Source organism: Chaetodon auriga, chromosome 21 (assembly GCF_051107435.1).
Source record: "Chaetodon auriga isolate fChaAug3 chromosome 21, fChaAug3.hap1, whole genome shotgun sequence".
Classification (NCBI taxonomy): Eukaryota; Metazoa; Chordata; class Actinopteri; order Chaetodontiformes; family Chaetodontidae; genus Chaetodon; species Chaetodon auriga.
This window is the reverse complement of record NC_135094.1, coordinates 15569144-15590719: the sequence shown is the minus strand read 5'-3', so window position 1 is coordinate 15590719 and position 21576 is coordinate 15569144. Positions and strand designations below refer to the sequence as shown.

General features: G+C 43.0%; 1 protein-coding gene across 1 annotated transcript in view; it reads right to left on the bottom strand.

Moving 5' to 3' along the window:
- adarb2 (adenosine deaminase RNA specific B2 (inactive)) overlaps positions 1–21576 on the bottom strand; it is a 166106-nt gene that overhangs the window by 7011 nt on the left and 137519 nt on the right. The window contains exons 5-8 of the mRNA XM_076721448.1: positions 15023–15191; positions 11639–11790; positions 9715–9883; positions 4783–4964 (exon numbers count right to left, since the gene is read on the bottom strand). Coding sequence (XP_076577563.1) covers positions 4783–4964; positions 9715–9883; positions 11639–11790; positions 15023–15191 — 672 coding nt within the window. The remainder of the gene's footprint in view (positions 1–4782; positions 4965–9714; positions 9884–11638; positions 11791–15022; positions 15192–21576) is intronic.

Sequence of the window (21576 nt, the reverse complement as noted above, 5' to 3'; positions counted from 1 at the left end):
TTAAGTGCTGCTTGAACATTATATCCACTCTAAATCTGTAAAACTGTCTTCAGAAAGGAATCGCTGTCTTGGATTCCACCTTGGCTTCAAACCCAGTTATTTATTATATCATGCAATGTTAAAGGTACCTCGGTAGAAAATCAGCAGACAGATTCTGTGTGAAGGGTGAACAACAGTTGCCTCTGATCTCACCGTATGACAGACAGCTTGTTATAGTACAATACCTGATGTACAATACCACAATACATGCCTGCAGATCATCTCCCTCCTTTCCACACTCCCGTCTTCACTGTTCCATCCACCAATCTCTGCTCGTCTATTCTGTAGCTCCTTGGAGCTGGAATGAATTGCCTGCCACAGTAACAATCCTCCAAGTCTCTTATTACCCATCTCTTTTCTCTTGTGGAGACGCACCTCTTTGAACAAAAGACCCTCCTATCCATCCTGCCTTTTTCCTTTCTCTCGCTCCATTCATGGCTCATTTCATCCCTTCAATGGACTTGACTCCTCTGTTTCTGTAATAGCCAATTTGATTTTTCCCTCATTGAAGACTTGATCAATTTCTCTTCTGGGAAGTGTTTGGCAGACATGAAAGCGGCAGAATTAGAGCCTTTGGTTATGGGATTTAGAACTGTACAGTACACATACCCGCGGCTTAATATCTGAGAATGCTGTGGAGCCACAATAAAGCATAGCCTGAGTGTTTATGTGTACACATTGCATCTATCCTGCATTACTGTGGTGCTGCAGGGTTTCCTAATGTGTTCCTCATGGGGGTGGAGCAACAGAGGAGTAATGGAGCAACAGGTAAAAGGCAGGCATGTGCCACTTTACCCCCAACTGCTTCAAGCAAACACTTAATTATATATGTGCGTGTGTGTGTGTGTGTGTGTGTGTGTGTGTGTGTGTGTGTGTGTGTGTGCCAACAGGTGTGCAGCTCCAACTGTATGAGGCCAATGGATACTTTAACAAACAGCCAGTTCTTACAGGACTAGACTGAGAAGATCTGGTCTGCTCTGAGTTTGGGGATGTATATGAATATTTCATCATATAAGATGCGATCTAACATTTTGAAGCAACCACCGATCATACAAAACCCGCAGGCTCTCTCTCCTGGCTAACTTTAAGCTAGCTGTTGATGGTTGGTAAATATCTCCGAAATGTCGCCTGGCTGCTTTGTTACGCTCGTTAAGCACAGACTACATGGATGCAGAGGATTTGTTGTTGTTTAAAGGATCCTTTGTAAAGTAACAAGTAATGGAAGTTTACCCTTGAAATCAAATCAAGTCTCCTCTGATGGTAAGCTCAAACTTCCATACACACACATTTAGCACCGCACAGCAAAATGACTCTGAAATGGGAAAAAATGCATTTGTGAAATGTGAACAAAGCAGGGCGTAGCTGTACCACGAGCATGATGGCACAATCAGCTGCAAAACTGAGCAGCCATTATTACTGTTTCCTTTATCTCCTGTTGTTCTGACTCCTCTTATCCCGAACCGACAAAGCCACAGTTTGTGTTCACGCTGCGGTGGAAGTGAACAGCGGGACGAGAGTGAAGGACAAGTCAGCCCATCGATGTGTTTGGCCCTCGGGGTTCAGGTGGAGCTGCTTTGGCTGTGTGCGATAAGTGCGGGCCCTGCGATCGCCAGGAATTTCCTCTCGGGGTGTTGCTTTTAAATAACCCTGGACACACAATAGCCGGGGAGCTCATCAGAGCCAATGAAAGGCTGGAGGAGGAGATGAGAGGAGGTGCACACACAGACATCTGAATGCAACTGAAGCTCTCTTTTTCTTTCCTCCCTCCCTGCCTGGCTGTCTCCCTCTCCTCCCCTCAGCCTGTCTCTCTCTCCCTCTCTGTCCGAGCTCCCCTCAGATTGAATGGCTGTCTGATAAGGGCCGTGATTACATTGATTTGGTGTAGGGCCATCTCCGCTGTCTGTCCATCTTCCTTCCTCTCCCTTCCCTTCCCTCACCCTTCTACCCTTCAATAGACTTTAGCTGCTCGAGGTACTACAAGTGCAAAGATCTGACAGTTGGGGATGTGTGGACACATATAGGAAACACACATGATGTGTTGGGGGGGAGTTTGAGTAAAGAGGATGTCAGAAGGTAAAGGGCACGTCTGTATCATTCATCAGCACAAGGAACAGCATTAAGAAATAGCGTAAAGGACATTGTGCAGCATCATTGTTGTGTCCGCAGATAAGGAGAAAAGCCTATATGGGCGTTAAACAAACTATGTACTTACTGTGAGATTTACTACAGTTAGAGTGAATAACTTAATATTGTAAGTAAGTATGAATGATGAACAAATGGATCATACGTGACCACAAATGTTAACTGCAGCTTGTAATACCTGAAACCAAAAAACTCCATTTCACACAAGTCAAACGAGCCCGTTGAAAAAGCCGTTGAACAAATGATGAGGAATGCTCGGTGAAGGCCGTGGTTGGAGGATTCAATGATAAATTCGTCCCAGCTATCATCTCCAGAGGACAATTCAGTACAATTATCAATCTTGATGAGGATAGGCCTCACAAAATATTCATCCTCATGGCAACCAATTACCCGGAGCAGAGGCCCGCAACGCGAAGAGCTCCTATGCCCTTCAAGAAGTACACTTGAAACCTGATAAAAGTATGGTGGATATGGAGAATGCAGTATGCACTGTATAGTATGTGATTGTCACCGTCTTTGTTCTTATCAATGACGCTCGCTACAAAATGTGCCCTACATCGCTGCGCGTCTCTGTCGCTCAGCCACTCCGACTGGCCTAGATCTGAAGTGATGGCTGATGCAGTTTGTACAAGTGGGGTGTCATTCAGATCCTCTTCCAGCATTCATCTTCGCTACAAACGAAAGCCTCAGGTCTCAGTGGAGCCCTGGAGGCAGACATGCCAGGCAACTTCTTCGCTGTTGCTTGTCTGACTGGCACAATGTAACTGTAGAGAAGCGGGGTACATGAGTTTGCTAAGCGTGTGTGCGTGTGTAGCTGTTGTATGTGTGATCCGTTGTGATTCATTTGGTCTGGAGCTGACATATTTATTGAAAGGAACCTCGGGAAATAAATACTGTATACATATGGCCCAGGATCTGTGTATGGGATGGCCCCATCTGAAAACACAGAGATGCTTTCATTTAGCAGGGAAAGGTATGTCACTGTTTAAAAAACAGAAAGCACAGGCTGTCATTTAGCTGGAGAAAGTGAAAACTAGAGAAACAAGCTTTGACTAGAAGACAACCAACTTGCCGAAATCCTGGTTTAGTGAGTTTAATTAACTGGATGGGCTACAGGCTATTCCTGGTGCATTCCCATCATACTTCAGAAGAGTTAAATAACATAAATCCTCCTTTTTCTGCACCTTAACGTCAGGAATAAAAACTTTAAAATCATTCAAAATGAACACAAACAGATGTCCACGTGCTCCCCGTAGATTTCTGACTGTGATGTTCTGCAGTTCACAGAACGACCTTCATGTGAAGTTGAGAAGACTAATCTTCAAAGTAGCTATAACCAATATTCCAATCATAACAATGGATTAAATGACAATGTTTAATGCAGAAGGGGTCTCCTGCAGTTAAAAGCCCAGAGTTACCATCCGAACCCCCCAAGCAGTGAAGAGCTTGAGAGCATGTTTTAACTCATTATTTTGGTTTTCCAGCCTGCAATTTGTCTGTTTTTGTTCCCTCTCATATCCTCATTGTCAGCCACAGCAGGCCGTTTTTCATCAAAAAACTGGAAAACCTTTTAGGTACAGCCTGCCCAGCAGCAAACAACAGCTAGTTGGGAGCTAACTGGTGAACATAGCGGAGCATTTAGTGGCTAAAGAGCAAAATAAGCCCCTCAGACGTTGGTGGAGACCAACATGGAGACAAAACAAGAGTGAACATTGGGCATACATTTGGGTCAAATGGATGCTAATGTGTCTCTGTGTTGGACAGATGTGTAACTTGGCAACTGTAACATGGCAATATGGCTCTATGGTCTGCCATATCAACTTTAAAAGTAATAATGCATCACAGCTTGTTTCTGCTGCCCCCAGTTAGAAAAAAATACTGCAGGTTTAAAAAATGTTGGTAATTGTCATCGTACTGTAACTTGTGGTCCCAATTTCAGATTCAGAAGATAAAGGATTAAATTGACTAAATAGAGCTGATTTAATAAGGTTGACTTGTTTTAGGGGAGTTGTAAGCCCCCTTAACCTTCTATGCAATGGGAAAATTGATTGTGGTTCAACACAGCATATATTTTAAAAATATCAGCACAGATAAACAATCACTACTCAAATCAAACTGTATCACATGTGAGATAAAGCTAGTGTCCTGAAACCACTCAAAAGACTGAAATTACTGTGAATCTAACTTTAGAGCCAATGATCTACTGCAGCAGTGTCACATGAACAATGTGGGAGTCCATATTCTCGTCACTCACGACCAAAGCAGTGATATTTCAGACAAAAAGTCGTACGTTTCAATGAAATCACTGCGATCAGTTGATTTTCTCACAGAAGTAAATTTGCACTATTTCACCATCTTGACAGTTCTGACCTTTGAGGGAACGGAGAAAACCGGAAACCAATCCAAAAAAAGAGAAAAATCTCATTACCTGTTGCACGACCCTCAAGTAGTCAATATGTCACCAAGCTTCCTGCAGCGGCTATATTGAAAGGACTCGTGATTGAATTTCATTGTGCTACTTTCTGGTAAGAAGACATCCCAAAGTCAATGTATTCCTAATGTAATTATCACACTGTCTGACTGTCAGTGTCATAGTCGTACCGCTGAGCAGGGGCTGGTTGCGTCTATGCGTGGCGGGCAGTGGGCCCAGGCGCTCCAGCCGCTGGTTCAGAACTCTGCCCAGATGGCCCGTGTGGCGAACACTGCCGACGGTCACGCTGTGCAGGTACACCGGCTCCAGAAAGTGGCTCAGCAACGCCCCCTGCAGGCCCAGGATGTTCCATCTGAGGGGAGGGGGCGATAGGAGAGAATAGAGGAAGTAAAGAGAGTTTGAAAAGAAGATAAGGAGGGAGAGGTGAGGAGAAGGAGGGAGAAGGGGCATTTATAAAAATGTAGGTGACGAGGAGAAAGGACAATGAAGGGGGGGGGAAAGGAGGAGAAAGGGGAGAGACGAGTTGAGAGAGGAAAGGAGAAAAAGAGGGAGAGACAGAAGTGAGAGCTTCAATGACAGGTAGAGACAATTTGATCATTATCTTGATGTGGGACGTGATGAATAACAGCCACTGGACTGACACAAACAGATGCACACACATAATCTGACAGACACACACTCACACACACACACACTCACACTCTTCTCCCACTTTCCCTGGATCACAGACGCAAACCATCACCACCTCCACCAACGACAACACTGCCAAGGGTCAGAGCATCAGCATTCATTACATGGAACAACACATTACCATGCGTGCATTCGTCAGCGCCACTGGGGTTAATGCACCGCACGGGGCTGCAGGAAAGCTTGCGGCGATTGCTCAGTGATAACCTCGGGATTTGTTGAGGGGGATCCACGGGTGACACGTAATCACTGGCACACGCTCGGACGCCTGATACTATAACCAGCTGGTTGTGTGCCACCTACTGTCGAAATCCTCTCTATTTAGCCAGCAGATGCTAATTTATGGAAAATGATAATTACAGCGTTGATTACCATTCCTGCCCTTCCTATGGAGAGTAAAGCCTGCTGTATGGCTGAGCCGCGGCCTCTCCGGTGCTCCGGACTGGCGAGGCCCAATCAAAGGCGAGACATCATGCTGCTAATTTTTATATCATTGCTCTTTTGTTAATCAATGTCTCTTTATCATGGATGCAATTAAAACGGCTGCTTGTTTGGTTTTTTTTCTCCATCACTTAATAATCACTCATTACGGCTTCTTTTGCTTCCCGAGCAGTCAATTAACATCAACGGCTTTCTGGGAATCACTAAAGGCGCGTGTGAAGCGGCGGCCGCCCGCCTACGCTTTACCTGCAATCTGTCAGCGAGATCTGTCCTTCCCTCTCACACAGAGAGGAGGAGCTTTGTTCAGAAAAAAGCACACACACACACACACACACACACACACACACACACACACACACACACACACACACACACACACACACACACACACACTGGCACACAACCTCAGTGCTCCGCCATAACAGAAATAGTTTAGCCTGAAATATTAATTTACCCAGAAAGCGACACCGTGAATCAGAAACATCTTCTAATCTCATGCAAGAAAAGACAGCCATCTGGCTTGGGTGTGTGAATTTAAAGAGAGGAGAGGGGAGAGACCTCTTCTCTCTCTCTCTCTCGCTCTCTCTCTGTCTCTCTACATCTATCCTTTCTTCCCTCCTCCGGTAAACGCCGACCATTAAAGTAATGTGTTCATCTGCATAAAACTGCAGTGGAATTGAGAACATCATCGTTATATGAAAGCCATTTAGGCCCCTCAATTAAATCCAGCTGTCGACTTCAAATCAAATATTAGCGAAGGAGCTTCATCGGGCCTGCCTTGAGAAAACAAAATGATGATTATCAGGTGAAGCAATGATCGGGTGAGACACTGGCCATTATTAAAAATGTTTATGATAAGAGCAAAGATCCTAAAATCCCCGACGGTCAAAGCTGAACTAACTATAATAAAGTGCAGGACCTGAAGGAAGTGGGGAAATAAAAAAGTAATGGGAGGTTGCAAAATGAGTGTGACAGAGGACAAGAGGAGTATCCAGGGGATCACTTTAAGACTGCAGCAGTGCGTGTGTGTGTGTGTGTGTGTGTGTGTGTGTCTGCGGTCCTAAGCTCCTCTCAGTTCCACCCTCCACCCTGACCTTGATAAACTGGCCCTTGGTGACCCACTCACTTTAACGACGGCCACCCATCATTTACAGCAATATAAAAAAAAAAAAAAAAAAAGGAAAGGGGAGGCTGTGGAGCAAAGAGAGTGCGTCTGCCGTCTGGCCTGGCAGGGTGGAGGGGAGGGGGTGGTGGGAGGGAAGAAAAGCAGGGTGTCCCTTCTCCCTCCCCCGTCACTCTATTTTTTTGTAAAGTAATTGCTTTCACCCCCGTTGGTGACCTGGGTAGATTTAATCACACCATCTCCAGCCCTGGCCAACTGAATCAAATTGGTCAAATTAACAGCGGCTCCACAGGAGAAGGGTTCACCTCTCTCCCTCTCTCTTTGGCTGTCCCTCGCTTCCTCTCGTTCTCGATGAGTGTGTTTGTGCCAATCCTTTCACACACACACACAACAGTGGCTCAGCTGTACTCCTGTATGGCTCAGTTGGCACAGTGCGGTGCTTACTAAGCTAAATTCATGGGTTCAGTTCCCGTTGAGGCCCAGTCCTGGCAGAAAAAAACTGACACTATATTAAAAATTGATTTCAGATATGTTAGAAAGTACCACGTCAAGGGTTGAGGTAAAGAATCACTATTGTTGAGTACCTTCATTGTGAACTGGCACAATTTTGAGTGTTTTTAGCCAAGCTATCGTCATGGTTCTAGGGATGGTAACGGCGGTCTCCAGACTGAACATTCATGGTCCCAGACACACCATCAACTGTCCAGTAGTTTGGTTTAAGCCTCAGCTGAGTTTGGTGAGAATTAGCAAGTATTACCAGGCTAATATGCTAAACTAAGATAGTAAATGTGGTAAATATCAGCATGTTGGCTTCGCAACTGTGAGAATTTTAGCATGCTAATGTTAGCATTTGCTAAAAGCAGTGCTGTGCTGTCCCATGTACAGCCTCACAGAGATGCTAGCATGGCTACAGTAGCATTACTACTACTGCAATGACTGGTACTCATAATTATTCTAAATTACTTCATGCTTAGTTACTATTTTACCTTTAAAAGACAAAACAACACATTATTTCAATCAAAGTAAAAGCCACAAAACATACTGTTGCTCAATTTGATACACTTGGTCTGGTATGTAGCTTACAGTGGCTAATGTTAGCAAACCTCAGAAAGACATTGCTGTGTAACTGACATTTCACTTCAGTCATGCTACTGTTACACTGTGTTTCAGCTTTCACATTGTCCCTGTCGTCACAGTTGAGCAAAAGTTACGTTGAATTTGACTGGTGTCATACTTGGATATACTGTATTCAAGTTTGAATTCATCGTAAAACATTTTTCTTTCTCCAAATAAAGTCCCTGCTGCTCACTGACAATCACAGTCCCTATAGGAGCAGATGTTCTGCATCTGGACAAGGAACAAATAGCCTATTTTAAAATCTTTTCAAAATTAGAACATATTGTCACCAAACGATTGAATATCCAGTTAGTGAATAACATCATGCATGCAATATTTGTGTGTGTGTAGGTGGGTGTGTGTGTGTAGACGTCTCCCTCTGCCTGTAAAGATGCTCCAGTGTGTACACACCGATGCCTTCATTCCTCACACACAAGGACAGTGTGAAAACGGAGGCAGAAGTGCAAAGCTGTCCTGATTTAGCGTTGCCGTCTGTCCTGCGCAGGCTTGCCAACATGCATTAAAAATTTACACAAGCTCCATTGTGTTTTTGCTTGACGAGCGTTACCAGTAGTAAACTGGCAAATAAATAAATGGGAAATAGATGACACTGGACTGGAATACTGAAATCATTTCACTAACTAAACTGGCTAGCAAGCCTACAGTAATTTTGGGTCCACTAAAATTCTAGTAAAGAAACCAGGACATTACATTTTGGCATGTACTTGATGAAGTACAAATAAAAAGCCCACAGTGGGTACAGGGTTGTATGACTAATATGCAAGCTCAAGGAGAGTCAGCCCTGCAGATCTGGAGATTAAAACAATGATGTGATTAATACGCTAATTCATTACAACAGGATTAGCCATTCAAGTCACATATGGGAAATCAATAGTCACCACCCGCACTATAAAAGATCTCACATACAGCATGGCTCATGTCAAGACAAACACACACCTACACACACACGCCCTCAGGTAAATATCAGATAAACCTCAGCACGGCTCACATAGTGTATTTTAAAATGCTTTATTTAAACAGCGATCACTCCTTCTCATAAGGAAGTTAATCTTCTCATAAAGTTAAACCTCCAAACAATCCTTTGACAGCTCATCTCTTACGTTGGCCAGAGACCTCCGTGGTGAAAGGATGGAGTTTATGTTTTGATGTTGTGTCGACCTTTACAATAAAATCAAGGCAGTCCATGCACTAATAGCTGTGATTAGAGAAATTAGGAAGTTATATTTAATGGCTTTGGCATTGAAGCCCTTTTTTCTGTTTCTTTCATCTGTTTGATGTTGATGATGTCAACAAAGCAGCATTAAGAAAAAAATGTATAAAGTCAAAATAGTGAAGAAGGAAGCATTTTCTGTGTAGTCCAATATCAAACCTACAGGCCAGATCTACACAATCTCAACCAAAGACAGCGAGGACGGCACTTTATCTGACAAGTAAACTGATTGGATTTCCAGTGTAAACTCGCCAAAAGAGCCTGGGCTCTTTCAGGTATAAATCAGGATGTTCAGAATGGCCGCACGACAGAAAGAGGCTTTTGTCCAATTTAGCTGTGACCCACTCGACAGACAGCAAAATCAACAAGTGAAATGAGGCAAAATACTGTATAAACAGAGAGTTTGATTTTGAGCAGGAAAAGTAGCAACAAAGAAAAAACACAACCTTAGAGCCAGAAACTAAGAAGGTTTCAAAGCCAGAGGTAACATCTTCCTCCACTGACCTGCTCATTTTGTCAGTGCAGGACATGGTGATGAGCTGCTCGCCCTGTAAGACGCCGTCCCACGTCTGGACGGGCCCCCGGCATCGCACCGGTACCGTCCCCTCGCCGGACTCGATTTTGGTCCGCAGGTGGCTGCGCTGCTTCCTCATGAGGTGTCTGCTGCTGTGTACTGCCAACACAACACATACAGTCACAGCCTGAGCTTCATCGCTCCACAGTATGGCATTTCTTATTGCAGATGCTCAATTTAATGAGCTGATAGTGAAGTCTGTTATTTCTAAACAACACAAAGCTGCTTCACATGTAATCATGTCAGTCAGCAGCAAGATTTATTTTGTACATTTCAGACCAAAGTAACTCAAAAGGCACCATTCAGACAGACGTCAGCTAAACCATGCAGGAAACAGTCACACTTTCCAATATTGTTCTAATATATAAAATCCATTATCTAGTGCACATTAAGTAGCACTTACATGTTACATTCTCTGTATAATTTGAGGTGTTCTCGGCTTTTTATTATTGGTGTTCATGTTTAACTAGCTGCATGTAATTGGAAAAAAGCTTAAGTTAGCCAATAAACAATAAACCATTATCATATGTTTCAGTAAGATGACAGGAAGGACAAATGTTGCAATTCCTGCATAAGCATTAGTTTGAATGAGGTTAAAGGCTTATTTTAGGGAATTTAATTGATCATTTTGGGACTGTTGACTGTCTAACTGTTGATGAAGGAAGCATTTGTCTGGACTCTGGATGTATGAAGCAGTCTGCAGTTGGGAAGGAAGAAGAAGGAACCATTCCCCTGGATTAAGAAGTCTTCATGCACCCTTGATACAGTACATATTAGGCACAGTACAACCCTCTGCTTTTGAAGCTCATTTATGAGAGCACAGGACCTTGATTCATTTAAACCACTTCCATGTAGTTTCATGTGGGTGTACAGAGCAGCAAGACCTCTACAGGTGCTAATATCTGTAAATATACAGTATTCGTAGTCTGCAGAGCATGGAAACAAAATCTCCACTTTCAGGCAGAAGAAAGCAGGAAACAGAGGCACTGGATAAATTGTCAAGTTTTCTTGCTTTCAGTGAAATTACAATATGGATATCTCCCTGAAAGGCTGAATGCGTGTATGTTGATAATCGCTGTTTTTATTTCAGTCTCACTTCTTTAGGCTTAAACTCTTCTCTCTTCCTCTCCCTCTCTTCCTCCACGGCTGTTGCGTCGGCTGATGTGACAGCAGCTAAGAATTAAGCCCCGTCTTCCGGCTCAGAAGTGTTTAAGAACAGTCAGGAAAAGGTACTCAGTAATTTTCTAATCTCTGAGAGCGCACTGCAGAACATTTAAAAAGGTTTAATGACCAAAAACGTCGGGTTCAAAGGCTTCTCCAGTGACAGCACCGTCTTTTCTCCCTCTCTCATTCCATCCTTACTGGTTTCATGAAAATCTCACCATGCGCTCCACTGTAGTGTATATTCATAGAGCTGAATAGCAGCTCCAGTCTGTGATGAAAGGAAGGGGAGAACATATACATTCTACTGATGGAAACGGCAGTCCAGATTACATTTCTCAACTCGCAGGCCACCAGAAAAATGCTGGGCAAACCGTCTAAATGAATATACAATTTATTTTCAGCGGGTAAGCAATAAAATGTCATCCAGTCAGCACGGCGTGGCTGAAAGAGGCCAAAGATGGAATGTGACATGAAAAGGATGCCAGCTTCTTGACTGTGTCGGGGGGGGGGCAGAGCAGAGCTTTCAGAATATCTGCCAGATATCTCTGTGTAAAATAAGAGACTGAGAGAATGACATGATAGAGAAAATGGAAGTGATTGCATTAAATAGAAACAGTAGCTTTCTTTGCCCTGCTTTCAGCATCGCCCACCTATGTCAAACAACAGAAACACAAAGGCCTGCTGTCTTACGGTCAGTGGAGATTTCATAGGGCGAGTTGAGCCTCCCGTCCCCACACGGCGACGTGCTGATGTACATGTGGAAATGGACGTTGTCTCTCAACCTGTAGCCGCACTCCTTGTGCCGCACGAATATCGACTCCTCCCAGTCCTCTGGCCTTTTGCTTCAGTGGCGAAAAAGAGAGAAAAGGCAAACAACAAATGCGAGGGAGACTGATGAGGAGGTGGCACCATTCATCACAGCATAAGAAATGGATTTTCACTTTTTTGTTTCCAGTGATGAGGAGAGATGGACACTGGCCCCCTGTCTGACCGCAGACCATTCTCCTGCTGTCACACAGACTCCTGGACATTACTCAGGCTGTCTCAGGGAGAGTTTAACCTGTGGCCTATACATGCTTTGCATTTGAGTCATCATAGTGGCAACATGAAGGTCGACTAAAGATTTGACTGTTAAAAAAAATGATTCAATATAAAACAAACATGCCACTGTAGAAGAAGCGCTGTAACTAAACTGTTTCAAAGCCACTGTGGTGTGTCTAGATGAGCTGCAGCTGGAAAGAAAGTCAGCGGAAAGATGAAAACGTGTCTGAGGTGGTGTGTACTGAGGCAAAGGCAGTTAAAAATGTTTCAACTCGAACAAAATCTTGCTTCATGAATCTACCGTTACTACACTTAAGACAGCTAAGTCAGAAGTTTAAAAATCTCTCCCCCACCCTTGCAGCGTGGCCGACCAGGTCATACATAATCCACCTAGAAAAAATGGGTCGTTGCTTCAGCTGTGAGCAGGAATAATACTTTCATCACTCACACACACATCAGTATGTATGGTACACATAGTATATTTAAACTATGCATCCCAATGCAAAGCACGGCTGCACTCTTTATATAACCTCTCCTCTGTCTCCGATGTCCTTTCAGTGAGTGTAAATATGGCAGTTCTGGCATTTTGTTTGGTCATTTCATTATGAGTTATCTTCCCCATTAGCCATTTTACTCAGCTGAAAAGTCTCTGTACCTGCCATCCAGCATTGTGCTAAGACAAAAAGTCAGTGCTGTGTATGCAAATATGACATTCAACGATCTAGAGTTCTAGCCACTAATCTGATGAATCAGCCTTGCTATCGAGCTCCTCAGGGAGCTCAAAAACATAATATATGCTTATGCACTGGAGGCAGCTTGGAGTCAAAACTCATCAACACTGTCTCTTGATGCTGGTAAAAATCTTGGTGGGACTTTGTGCGCACTGGAGCGTGCTTTACAGGTTGCAAAGGCACACAAAGCAGATACATTTAGAAAAGTGCTAAAAACAAATAGGCCGTTGAGACCCCGAGCTGAACGGGTTGAGTTTGTGATAGTATGCTTAGTTAGCTGGAGAGAACAGCACACATATGGCTCGTTGATTATTGAAAAGTCTCCGGTGCTGTTTCCATGGAGCTTATTGCAGAGGAGAGAGCATTGTTTGGCACCGCGGTGGGAGGTCATAACCAACAAGATATTTAATGATATTAAGCATACTGTAATGTAATGCATGATAAGATTTTCGGAGGCACCTTGGAAACTAAACTCTTTAAAGCCTGTGCAGCGTGTTGGCTGCAGTCTAACCTATTGATGTAACACAAACAGGCAATTCTTATGCATTATGAGTAGTTTAAATGCTAGAGATTATGTAATATTTGGCCACTGTGGTCATAAGTCAACAATTATAGCATAATGAGTCATACCAAAACATACAAACAACTAGAGAGGCGCCATTAAAGTGATCTGACTCAGTAATGTCAGTAACACTGCCATATTGAACCAAAGTTTGCTCAAACTGGCTGACATTTAGCCGCTTTGAAGTTCAACTGAAATCACATTTAGTCATACTTTGTGCAGTCAAAAAGAATGTCGGCATTTTTTTTATGTGTTGTTACTACTGTTTTTTATCATTAAAAGGAAGAAAAAAGGTCTTAGGGAAATATCAAAGTCTGGAGAGGCGTGTCCCTGTCTGTGTTTGACTGACAGCAGAGTGCCGGTGTCACACCGTCAGGTGCGAGAGTCAGAGTAAACAAACTGGTGCTGTAGCCAACATGTCATGAGCAGACAGTGTGTTAAGAGTACGGAGCACATCAGCACCTACCCACACAGAGGTGACATTTGCAGGTATGTTTACCTGCTGTTTAATGTCCTGCAGCTGAGCAGATAATTAGCTCTCTCGTCTGCAAACTGATGTCAGCAGTGCACTTTTCACCGCTGAATGTTTGTTTGGTTGCGGTCATGTTTGTAAGTTAGATGAGAAGGAGACTTCAGCAGGAGCATTAATATGGGTTGATGTTCAGCGTCTGTGGCTCTTAGCTGCTGTCTGGCTCTGTGTGACCGTCTGCTCTGCCTATGAACACTAATGTTACTGCTTTAAGGAAGATTTGATTGGCTGTAAGAAAATAAGGTCTGCTTCTGGATATTCTGTCGACTTAATGCAGAACTACGGAGCCTCATCATGAAACCAGAAAATATCAAATATAAATTTCTCCCTTTTGGTTTCTGATTTTTTTCTCAAAGGAGAGCGCATTTAGTTTTTAATTAGTCTTCAAGGTAAGCAGAAAGTGTACTGAACTGATCAAAGGTGTGTTTTATCACTATTGATTTCAACTTTTAATCTGAAAAAGGAATAATCTGTTAATTCTTTGAAAAGTTACATAGTCTGGCCTCAAGTACACTTTTACACTTCTTTTGTATTGGTCGGTGCTGCAGGTGTTGGTTATATGGGGTGAGTTGCCGACATGAAACTGTAGCAGAACAAGTATGTAGTGTACGGGGCACGCTGATGTTTCTGTTAGATCGCAAATTTGTTTAAAGCAGCAGTAGGAGCTAAAACTAACGAGCTAACTAACTAAAAGCCGCATGCCTTGAAATCATAAACAGCAGTCTAGCATGCAGCGAACACCTGAGCAGCTAACTAACTAACTGATGTATTTGGTGACATAAAAAGGTTTATTGGTCTTTGACATTACCATCAAAATGAGTTTGATATGGCATCAAAATGAATCTGGTGAGTCCACTAGACCAGGCCCTTGATCATCTGACACAGGACTTAGACTAAGACAAAAAAAAAAATAGCTGACAAAATGAGCACTATATGACAGCAAAATAAATAAAAGACATAAGCAACTTGAAAATGTCAATTCAGGCTTTAGGAAACTGACGGGAACTTGAAATTCAGTCGTAAGTCAGTTCACAAGTTATATGGTCAGTAAAGAAGCATGAGATGAAAGCGATCGATCCTGCAGTAATAAGCCAGCCTTCCAGACTACCGATCGACTCGTTATAGCAGGCATTATCTGGCTATTTCAGGAGATTAATGTAAATATCACAGACAATGTACAGAATCCCAAGAAGGAGTCACAGATTTATTACCTCAAGAAGTGTTCAAGTTGAGAGTAGAGGAAGCGTAGTAGGGCTCTGCGGGCCGTGACTTCAGCGTGACAGTCATTGACCACTTGTCCCTGGTCACTCAGATACTCCCCGTTTATACACTTGGTGCCTGTGGATAGCGCCACCACCTGGGCGTGCCTCAGGTCCAGACCTGTTGAACAATTACACACAGATAAATATTCACTTGTTGTGCTCGTCATATGTTCCATTGACCACATTGAGTCCTTAACCTTTGACCTTCAGAGTAACCCTGTGTTTAACACCTGTACGTCCTTCCTCACCTTTGAGGCATTTTGACATTAATAAGAAAGAAGTCCAAGAACACACACACATTCACAAAGAAATAAAAAAACAGACTTAATTCCTAGACTGGAAAAAGTAACGACAAGAGATCCACAGTAAAGTGGCCAAGAGAGAAAAGGCACGATGCTCAGACAATAGATGTGACTTAGATTTCTCTGTTTGTATTTGTGCATAATTGATAAAGACTTGTTTTGCATAATATGCAATAATATGTTGAATTTCAAGCACATATTGGCTTCAAAAAAACATATAGAAGAAGCCAGTAGAAGCCCTGAACCTGGTTCATTTTTGGTATTTTTTTTACTACATTACTAGACTAATTTGTACGGGTGGAGGTGTCATATCTGAAAAATTTTAGAAAATAGACCTACAGTTGCCACAAGGCCTTTTCGAGAATAAATGCTGATAAGGAATGCATTTTCTGTCAATAAGGTCATGATCAGTCATGCTCTGCACCTCTGCACATTTCAACAGTTTTAGACATTGCCAACTTGGCCTAAGGATGTAGAGAAAATACATTTACAAATGTGCCAAAAAATGTCCTGACACTGCTTTGTATAAAACATAAAACACTGTCATGTCATGCAAGTATTTTTAAAGCGGCATAAAATAAAAGCCCAAACTATTTTGTTGGCAGTATCTTTGAAAAATATAAGACAAACTGAAATCAAATAAAGCCAATAAAATGCAAACATAAACAGTGATGGAAGGCTGTAACAACAGACCTCAGACTGAACTTGGTTGTGTTTCTAACTCGATCAAACAAGAGTTTCCTCTGCTCGCGCAGTGAAACGAAAAAGAAAACATAAGAGGAGAACAGGGTAAAAAGGTCACTCTGACAGATAACTTTGGGTTATTTCCATAACCACTGTTCTCTGAGTAGCATGAGTGAGCGTCTCTTCAGAAGCTCCTATCACACCACACCAGCCAGGATTAGCTGGATCCAAAGAGTGAGGGAGGGAAGAGACCCTCCACCTATAAAATGGGCTGACACCACTCCTTCTCATTCAATACGTTCAGCTCTTCACGTTCAGTGGACAGTGGAGTGGGCTGAGTCTCCACCCAGAAAAGGAAACACACTTTTCTCCACATTTGCTTCGAACCCCAAGTTTAACAGCGCTCTGTGTGACTCTGTGCTTGCTTTAATTGTCCTGCAATGAGCTCGTTATTGACATATGTGGCCACAATCTAAAGCCAATTGAGTGGTCTCTCTGTATACTGAGAGGGCATCCATTACATCAAATGAGCCAATCACCAAGGCTTAGAAAACACAACAGAGAACCAGACGGTCTCTGCATCCAAGCAGGCTATCAGGCATGCTGCTTTGTCCACCTGACTGGAACTGGAGGCAGGTTAGACACTCCGAGGGCATTCCTGCAGGAAAAAACATTTTCTTTGTGTACCACGGACCCTTGGGAGTCAGTGTCCTAAAAAGGGGCATGACGGACTGTTTGCACTCTACTCGGTCTAGCACAGCCTGGAGCAAATGTCTCGCATTTAACCACAGGAGTGATGGCATGCACCTTCCTGAGTAAACTTCACAGTTTTATCTTCCCTCTTTTTCTGCTGTTTTGCATATTTGTGACAGCTGCAAACAAAGATTAAGGTCCTGGGATGTTATTAAAGAAGAGGTCCTCATTCTCCTGCAGGACAATCGCTGACTGACCTTGAGGAGGCATATTTCTAATTCCTGGGACAGAGGGGCAGCAGCAGTCACGTTTCTTGGCCCAGCTTCCGTACCAGAGAGCGGATTTTCAGCTCCTGGGTAAGAGCTGTGGAAGGCATCAGATCGCTGCAGGAAAATGTCAGTTTGTCGTGCCAGTCAGTAATGAAGCATTTCAAGGAAGAACGAGGCACAGCAGGATCTTCAAGAACTCAAGGGTGGCTCGAGCAAGAGGCTTGTAACCCTCTCATCTCACCCAGGCGACATTCTCAATGTGAAACATGAAGCAAATGCGACGAGAGAGATCACAGATCACAAAGTCATCCTGTCTCATGTTGGTTTCGTTTGACAAAGAGACACTTTTCTCAGTGAGGATTCAGGCCAGTGCAGGGCCATGTGAGAGCCCGACTGACTGACAGATATACAGAGGTGGTGCAGAGGGGTGGAGGCTGGATCAGCGCGTTAACGGCATGCCATTCCTTCCTTGGCTGCCACAAATCTCTCCCATCGCCTCTGAAAGTCAGGCTTCGCTGGCTTCTGGCAGACCTGCAGGCATCGCCGGCCCGGCACATGAGCTTTTATCAGCCTCGGCCCAGATGGCACTGCGGCGGTGGAGTCCTGACACCTCCACTGATGAGGAATGGGAAGGAGGGCAAGGGAGGAAAACGTTGAGGGAGAAGGGAGTGTGTGTGGTGTGGTGTGGTGTGTGTGTGTGTGTGTGTGTGTGTGTGGGCAGCTGATGAAAGAAAGAGCAGAGAGAAGAAAGGAAAGTCTAAAGTAGTGTGGAGCAAGTTCAACTTTTACTCTAGAAACTGTGGCTGCAAACAAGTATTATTTGTCTTTAAAAAAATCAAATGTTGTATGGATGATGGACCTAAAATAGATATTTTTTTTTTAAAAACAAACTGCCGGCTTCAGCACATTGACAAACTATTATGTTTGTATGTTTTTTGGTGCTTGAAGACAGCGGAACCAAGCTTTAAACAGAACGCTTTTAGGCTGATATGGCAAAGTTGTTCACAAAGAGCTGCTTCTCTGAACATCCAGCAGATACAGAGCAACATTAGCATTCATATTTCGACCACCTGCTCGATGTAAGTCCAATATTCCTTCTCCTTTTAGCTCTGTTTGTGGCCTTCGTTAGGTCCTGAGAGAAATGTCTGAATCTTTGGCTGCTGAATGCTCTGCTAATGTGTTGCTAGCTTTGGATGGCTTTTGTTAGTGCACAGAGAGTTTTTAGAGTTTTTTTTTTGCAGAAAAAAGGTTGCAGCCATCTGAAAATGACAGTGATGAGAATAAAAACAGAAAAGTCGTGGGCCTTAAAACCAAGACACTGAGCTGAAAGAGGCTAAAACGCTCCGCAGAGCTGAGGCTGAGGTAAACAATAATGGTTCACGTTCAATGCTCTTCCATCGAGTCATCCTACACATTTGTCACTCACATGTCTAAATGAGAATCACATCTTTGTTTGGGTGTAAATGGGTCATTAACACAATTACGCATACAGTGTATACACGGCTTCAGAAACACGTCATCCTGTGCATACAGCTGTGTGCAGTAATTAATCAAACATGTCAACAGTTCAAACCATTAAAGCATCTTTTAGCACCTTTTGCTGTTATTATCACTCATGAAGCAACAGTAAATTCAAGAGAAAAGAGCTGCTTAAATCTACTGTACCGCTGCACAGAAAACATACAATATTTATGACTGAACAGCCCGTAAAGATTTCTATATCATGACTTCAACTACTGGCATTCCCTGTAAGCAATGCACCCCAGTTCCTCCTCGGTGATAAAGCAAGTTCAAAAAGGTAACAGACTCTCGCAATTTCATTCTCCTGCTTTTCCTCGCCGTTCCACTTTGCGATTGTTTAGATCAATTTTGCAGTGGATAATTTCTGCTGCGCTGCTCACTACCCTGGCATGAAATTGGCAGTGAGGTTGCCTTCAGTTTGCAGGAGAGAGGAGAGGAGGAGGAGGAGAGATGAATGAGAGAGAGACAGTGAGAGAGGTAGAAAGAGAGAGAGACACAGAGGAGATAGGGAGCCCCACAGGCAGTGCGCTGTTTTTAAACCAGGAATAATCAGCTGCATCACAGAAGTACAAAAAGAGAGGGTCAAAAGGAACAAGGTAGAGTAGAGTCAAAGGCCTGAGGCACTCTTCACACACAAATACATCTGTTACTGGTGATTCAAAGATGTCACACCCCAGGATAACGGCACTGTCAAAAAGCATGTACATCACAGAATCAGACCTGGAACTTCTCACTACGGCAACTGCACTATGGCGCTCAGTGCACAACGCTGTCAACGGCCTTTAGCGTGAAGACACGGCACACGCCGCCTCACCACTGTAACTCGGCAGGTAAACACACTGTGTGACACTACATTGAACTGACTTTCATTGTCAGGTGAACATAGGTACTTATTTAACATGGTATTTTGAGGCTTCACTTAAGTGGGGGGAAAGTGAGGTAGGGGGTATGCTATGAGTCAAGCAAAGTGGTTCAATTTTTCCCATTAAGAATTAAAGGGAATTTGTGCAGGCGATGCCCGCGAACCACATCTGCAAATGTGACAAAATTGCACTTATATTCAACTGAAGTAATATTGCCAGCCTTTTGTGAGGTTAAGTTGGCCAATTCAGCTTATTTGAATCAACATTACATTCAGCCATGGGGATTCTGGTTTCCTCCTGGGAGAAGCCTTTGTGGCAGATCCAGTGCACACAACTCCATCCATCAGAAAAATGGCTGGAGTGCTGTGACATACTGCTTTCAAAATGAGGAAGTCGGGTAATTTTATTGGTCATGACTGATGTCAACACGTGACTGAATGTATTCTTCCTAATGCCCCCCTGCTTTCAACTGTGCCACAAATCTATGTGCCTCTGAGTCACAAAAATAGGGCCCGGTGTCCTCCTTTCACAAAGCAGGACATTATGACCATACCTTGGTCTCTGCTCTGAGGACTAAAGACTGAAGTAAAACTGCATCGGGGGTATAAATCTCACACGTAAAATCTGGAGATATTTTTGCTGAACCCGTTTTTTTCTTTAACTCATCGTATTTATCATATTTATCAAACAGCCACAGCATATGTATCACCTCTGCGTTTCTGCTTAATGTTGCATTACTTCCACCCGACAACACTGGTTCTCGATTTGCTCTGTCTGCATGTTGGCAAAATGGCCTCTCCCAACCAGACTGCATCACACTACATTACACAGCGCTGTAGCAGACTGCAAGCTAGTCGTTTAGGCTGTTACACCACACAAGCTCACCTAAATTTATATTTTGATTTAAGAGGTTAGGCTTCAGATTGAAGGGGAATGGCTGTTCTGGGAAAACAAAGCATGGCGCAGCGAGGTCATTGATGACCAACCAGGGACACACAAGGGAAAAAGGAACATTAAAATCAACGCTTACGCTCCATATGTGGAGACTTTTAGTCTCTAATAAGTGTCAGGCTCCAAAAACACTGGATGCAACTCAGTGACATGTTCCAATCAAGCTCCCCTGACATCAGACCTGGAAAGGTCCCTGGAGGGCAACGGGAGACACTGAAAAACTGTTTTCACAGGCTGAACTCTTCATGTTGTGCAAACTGAACTTTAATTTGTCACAGTGGAGCCTGTTCTTTAGTTATAATGCTGCGATCAAATCAGCATGTTGTTACAGTGCCACTATCAGTCACTCAGAAAAGATGTGAAATACCCAAAAGAAATTGATTTAATTACTGATTTAATTATTTATTTATTTCTAATTCCCCTCCGTCCTCCATGGGAGAGAAAACTCTGTTCGCTTTAGATGCATTCTTACATTTCAGGGTGTGTTAAAGGCATCTAACACACTGTAACAAATAGTCGACCAAAGGAATGCTAATAAATGCTAATAAGGACATTAATTATCCACACTTGTGGAGATCCACTAAAAATATGCAGGAATCCAAATCCATTAATAATAAAAAGTCTTCCTTTGTCAAGTTGTATGTCATTATTTCTCATGAGCACTTTACATTTGACCCATCATCACCATTTAGGAGCAGTGGCAGCACTTTTCTTGAGTATTTCCATTTTAGTTACTTCGTACATCTATTCTACTACAGTTCATAGTTGACGTTGCATTTTTTTATTTCATTATTTGACAGCTACTGGTTTCTCAGTAGGTTAATGTATAACATACTGCATACAGGGTAAATTTCTCCATCTTACCTTTTCCTTTTGAGTCCTAAAAGTCTATTTTTCAAAGAAGTGGATAAATAACTTCAACCTGTTTTAACATTTTATAGAATTAGGCCATTACAACAATGCCCTTATTATGTCTTATTTCAAGATTGTCAAACTTATTTTTAAAGCCTTGAAACAAGTTGATTTCTATAAAAAACAAGTTTATTATTTAAGAGTCAATTAAAAATTACTTTGCAAAAGTGACATTTTTTGCAGTGTAAAATGTAATATACAAGAACACACTTTAGAAATAGAAAAGTGAGGACAAATTGCTAAGAATCATTAAGTGGCAATCATGATCATGAAACAGAAAAATCCAAATAAAAGACTGACCGTGAACT